This window comes from Gossypium hirsutum, chromosome D10, assembly GCF_007990345.1.
Source record: "Gossypium hirsutum isolate 1008001.06 chromosome D10, Gossypium_hirsutum_v2.1, whole genome shotgun sequence".
Lineage (NCBI taxonomy): Eukaryota > Viridiplantae > Streptophyta > Magnoliopsida > Malvales > Malvaceae > Gossypium > Gossypium hirsutum.
The window spans coordinates 18,344,220-18,348,029 of record NC_053446.1 but is presented as its reverse complement, the minus strand read 5'-3'; the positions used below and the strand labels follow the sequence as shown (position 1 = coordinate 18,348,029).

The 3,810-nt window shown below is 38.6% G+C and overlaps 1 protein-coding gene across 1 annotated transcript; it reads left to right on the top strand.

Moving 5' to 3' along the window:
• Positions 1-251: 251 nt before the first annotated feature.
• On the top strand, positions 252-3,015 carry LOC121222043 (uncharacterized). The gene is made up of 3 exons (XM_041101928.1): positions 252-563; positions 1,311-2,040; positions 2,108-3,015. Exons 1-3 carry the CDS (start codon positions 252-254, stop codon positions 3,013-3,015), a joined length of 1,950 nt encoding a protein of 649 aa, XP_040957862.1.
• Positions 3,016-3,810: the final 795 nt, after the last annotated feature.

Here is a 3,810-nt window from a genome sequence, read left to right as displayed (position 1 = left end):
GAATTGACGCCTTTTTGCATTCATTTCATGCATTGCATTGTATGTATTAAAAACTATTAAAAGGTTCTAATTGATTAAAATCATTCCTCAGTTAACCTGGAAACCAACCAGTCAATTAAACACCGTTAAGGTACACTGGCAAAATCAAAAAATATAGACCAAAGATTGGAAAGGCTCGAACAGTTCTAAAAAGAAATGCAAGATCAACTTTAGCAGTAAATACAAGAGCAGAGAGGATTCAGCAGAATATGATGGACAAGATGATAAAATCTCAAGGGAACATAATGACTCAGTTAACGCAACTGTTGGCTAAGGGAAAAGATAAAGGAAAGGGCCATATGGCAAATGTTGAGGAGGGAGAAGATGATGGACCTCTCTATCCTCCAGGCTTTACTCCTCTACATGTGCAGACTCAAGCTGAGGTATACCCGCGCAAGCTCTCTATCACAATTGGGTCTCAGCAGTTTCAGGCCGGCGCTACGAGGGTAATGAATTTCCAAACCGGATTAGGCTCTAATCCTAAGAATAACCCTGTTAATCTTATTATCCCCGATTTTGATGAGGTGGTCGAAAAAGAAAAACAAAAGAAGAATTACCAAATAATTTAGAGGAAAAATAGAAGTGGATTGAAGAGAAATTTAAGGCAATAGAAAGCACTGAGAGATATCGTAGGATTGATGCTAAGGATTTAATTTTGGTCTCAGATTTGGTGCTCCCTTACAAGTTCAAGATGCCAGAATTCGAGAAGTATAATGGGACCAATTGTCCTGAAGCCCACATCACCATGTTTTGTAGGCGAATGATTGGATATGTCAATAACGACCAATTATTAATACATTGCTTCTAGGATAGCCTCATAGGGGTAGCGTCTAAATGGTACAATCAATTGAGCTGTACCAGGATTGGTTCCTAGAGAGATTTGGCACAAGCTTTTATGAAGCAGTACAGTCATGTAGTAGAAATGGTTCCTAATAGAATCACCTTGCAAAACATGGAAAAGAAGTCAAATGAAAGTTTTAGGCAACATGCGCAAAGGTGGAGGGAGGTTGTTGTCCAGGTCCAACCACCGCTCTTGGAAAGAGAAATGACAATGCTCTTTATAAATACACTGAAGGCCCCGTTCATCACACATATGTTAGGAAGTGCCACAAAAAGCTTTGCTGACATAGTCATGAATGGTGAAATGATTGAAAGTGCTATTAGGAGCGAAAAGATTGATGCTGGAGAAAGTAACAGAAGGGCAACCTTGAGGAAAAAAAGAAGAAGTGAACAACGTGAAGACATACAACAAAGTGGTTACAATAAATCAGCCAAGAAAGGTGGTTACTAATCAGCAGGGTTCATCAAGACAAGAATCTGGTGTGAGACAAAGTACTGTGAAGCCCCAGTTCACACCAATTCCAATGTCATATAAGGAGTTGTATCAGAGTTTATTCAATACACACGTTGTTTCCCCTTTTTACTTAAACCCTTTACAACCTCCGTATCCTAAAGGGTATGATGCGAATGCAGAGTGTGACTACCATGCAGGAATTACGGGGTATTCCATAGAAAATTGTACTGCTTTTAAGAAGCTTGTTGAAAGGCTTATTAATATGAGCGTTGTCAAGGTAGATGATGCATCTGGTGCAGAAAATCCATTACCCAATCATACTGATAATGGGGTAAACATGATAAGTGAAAATATGGGGAAAAGTGTCAAGACAAATATTGCTGAAGTGAAAACCCCTTTGAAATGGGTTTGGAAAAAGATGGCCAGAAGAGGGTTAATCATCTCGAATTCTGAGGAAAAGGGTGAGATTAAAAATTATTTTGAGTTCCATCATGAGGTGGGGCACGAAATGCAAAGATGTGAAGAGTTTAGGGTTCTGGTCCAGAGCATGATGGATAATAAAGAAATGGAGTTTTATGAAGAAGCGGAGGAAAAAAGAAGCATATACGCGTCGGAGTTAATGACAATGATTGGGAAAGTAGATCATCCTGTGATTATCATCTCACACCCTAAGATTAACGAGGCCAAAAATTATGATTCAGAAACCAGTAAATTTCTCATATAAAGACAGTAAAAAGGTCCATTGTAATTATGAGTGCAATACAACAATCTCAGGAGGAGAAGCTTCGGTCAGTATTACCAAAGGAAATCAAGAGACGGGTTCTTATATGTGTAGTATGAAGCGCTACAATTTGATAAATGCCCGAGCAGAACCGGTAGAAGGAAAAATTTTGACGGAAGAGCAAAATAAGGAGAAGACAGTTGAATCTAAGCCATTGATTAATGAGCCAATAAATGAAGAAGAAGCCAAAGAATTTTTGAAATTTTTGAAACACAGTGAGTACAGTGTTGTGGAACAGCTGCATAAACAACCAGCTCGCATATCTGTGTTAGCTTTGCTCTTGAGTTCAGAGGTTCATCGAAGTGCGTTAATGAAGGTGTTGAACGAAACATATATGGCTAATGATATTTCTGTTAACAAGTTGGATCGGTTGGTCAACAATATAAGTGCCGACAATTTTATTTTCTTCAATGATGACGAAATACCGTCTGGGGGTATGGGGTCCACTAAGGCTTTGCACATTAGTACTCAGTGCAAAGGGTATACATTACCGGGAGTTGTGATTGATAATGGATTCGCATTGAATGTATTGCCCTTATCCACTCTTAATAGACTGCCTGTGGATAGCTCACATATAAAGACATATCAAAATATAGTGAGGGCATTTGATGGAACAGAAAGAAAGGTTGTGGGAAGGATTGAGATATCATTACTGATTGGCCCAACTATTTATGAGGTGGACTTCCTTGTAATGGATATCAAACCTTCCTATAACCGTCTGTTGGGAAGGCCTTGGATACACTCGGCAAGGGTTGTACCTTCATCACTACATCTGAAGTTGAAATTAGTATCAGATGGACGGTTGGTGACAATAAATGCCAAAGAGGGTATTATCGCGTCAATAACTTGTGATGCACCATATTTGGCGATTAATGAGGAGGCAGCAGAATGTTCGTTCTGATCCTTAGAGTTCGTGAATGCAACATTTATTACTGAGGGTAGCAGAATCCCAGTGCCAAAAATATCCAAGATTACAAAGATGGGTCTTCAATTGATGGTGGGAAGAGGGGCTTTATTGGGAAAAAGGTTAGGAAGATATCTTCAAGGAGGAGTTGAGACACCAATGCTAAAAGAAAAGTTTGATTGTTTTGGCTTAGGCTATAGACCAGACATAAAACAAAAGAGAAAGGAAATGGAAAGAAGGCAAGAGAGGAGAAGGGTACGCCTGAGTGGATATGAAGTTAAGTGGGAGCCTATGACTTTTCCCTACATATCTAAGATCTTTGTATTAGGGAGGTTCATTCATCCCGGGCGAAGGAGACCCAAAAAGGAAAGTATTGAAGAAATGCTGGGAAATGTCCACATCAATGCCATAGACTCAGCTGAAGAAGGGACCTTGTTAGGGATTCGCCCTTATGAACCTATGAGCGAGCTAAACAATTGGACTGCGGAGGAAATCCCTATAGTTTTTAGAGGTTATCCAGAGTAATGTTCAGAACATTCTTGTTATTTTTAGCCTAAAAATGATAGGAATTTCTTAGTGAAATTGGCTTGTGTCTGAACGTCATTATTCTAATAAAATACATTTTTGTTTGAGCCAATATTATTTTATTCTTCTGGATTTTCTTCCACATCATTGTTTTATTTATACATAATCATATTTTACAAAGAAGTATTCATAAATTCATACATTCTTTATATATTCTTTGGCATCTATCATAGGTCCCTGGGTATTAATGATATGAGTGACACTACT

Bases quoted from the DNA above. Each gene is read 5' to 3' on its own strand.
- LOC121222043 (XM_041101928.1), top strand. From the start codon at position 252: ATGGACAAGATGATAAAATCTCAAGGGAACATAATGACTCAGTTAACG. The intron at 564-1,310 runs GTGGTCGAAAAA...ACAATAAATCAG, and splicing joins TTATCCCCGATTTTGATGAG to CCAAGAAAGGTGGTTACTAA. The intron at 2,041-2,107 runs GTAAATTTCTCA...CAACAATCTCAG, and splicing joins AAATTATGATTCAGAAACCA to GAGGAGAAGCTTCGGTCAGT.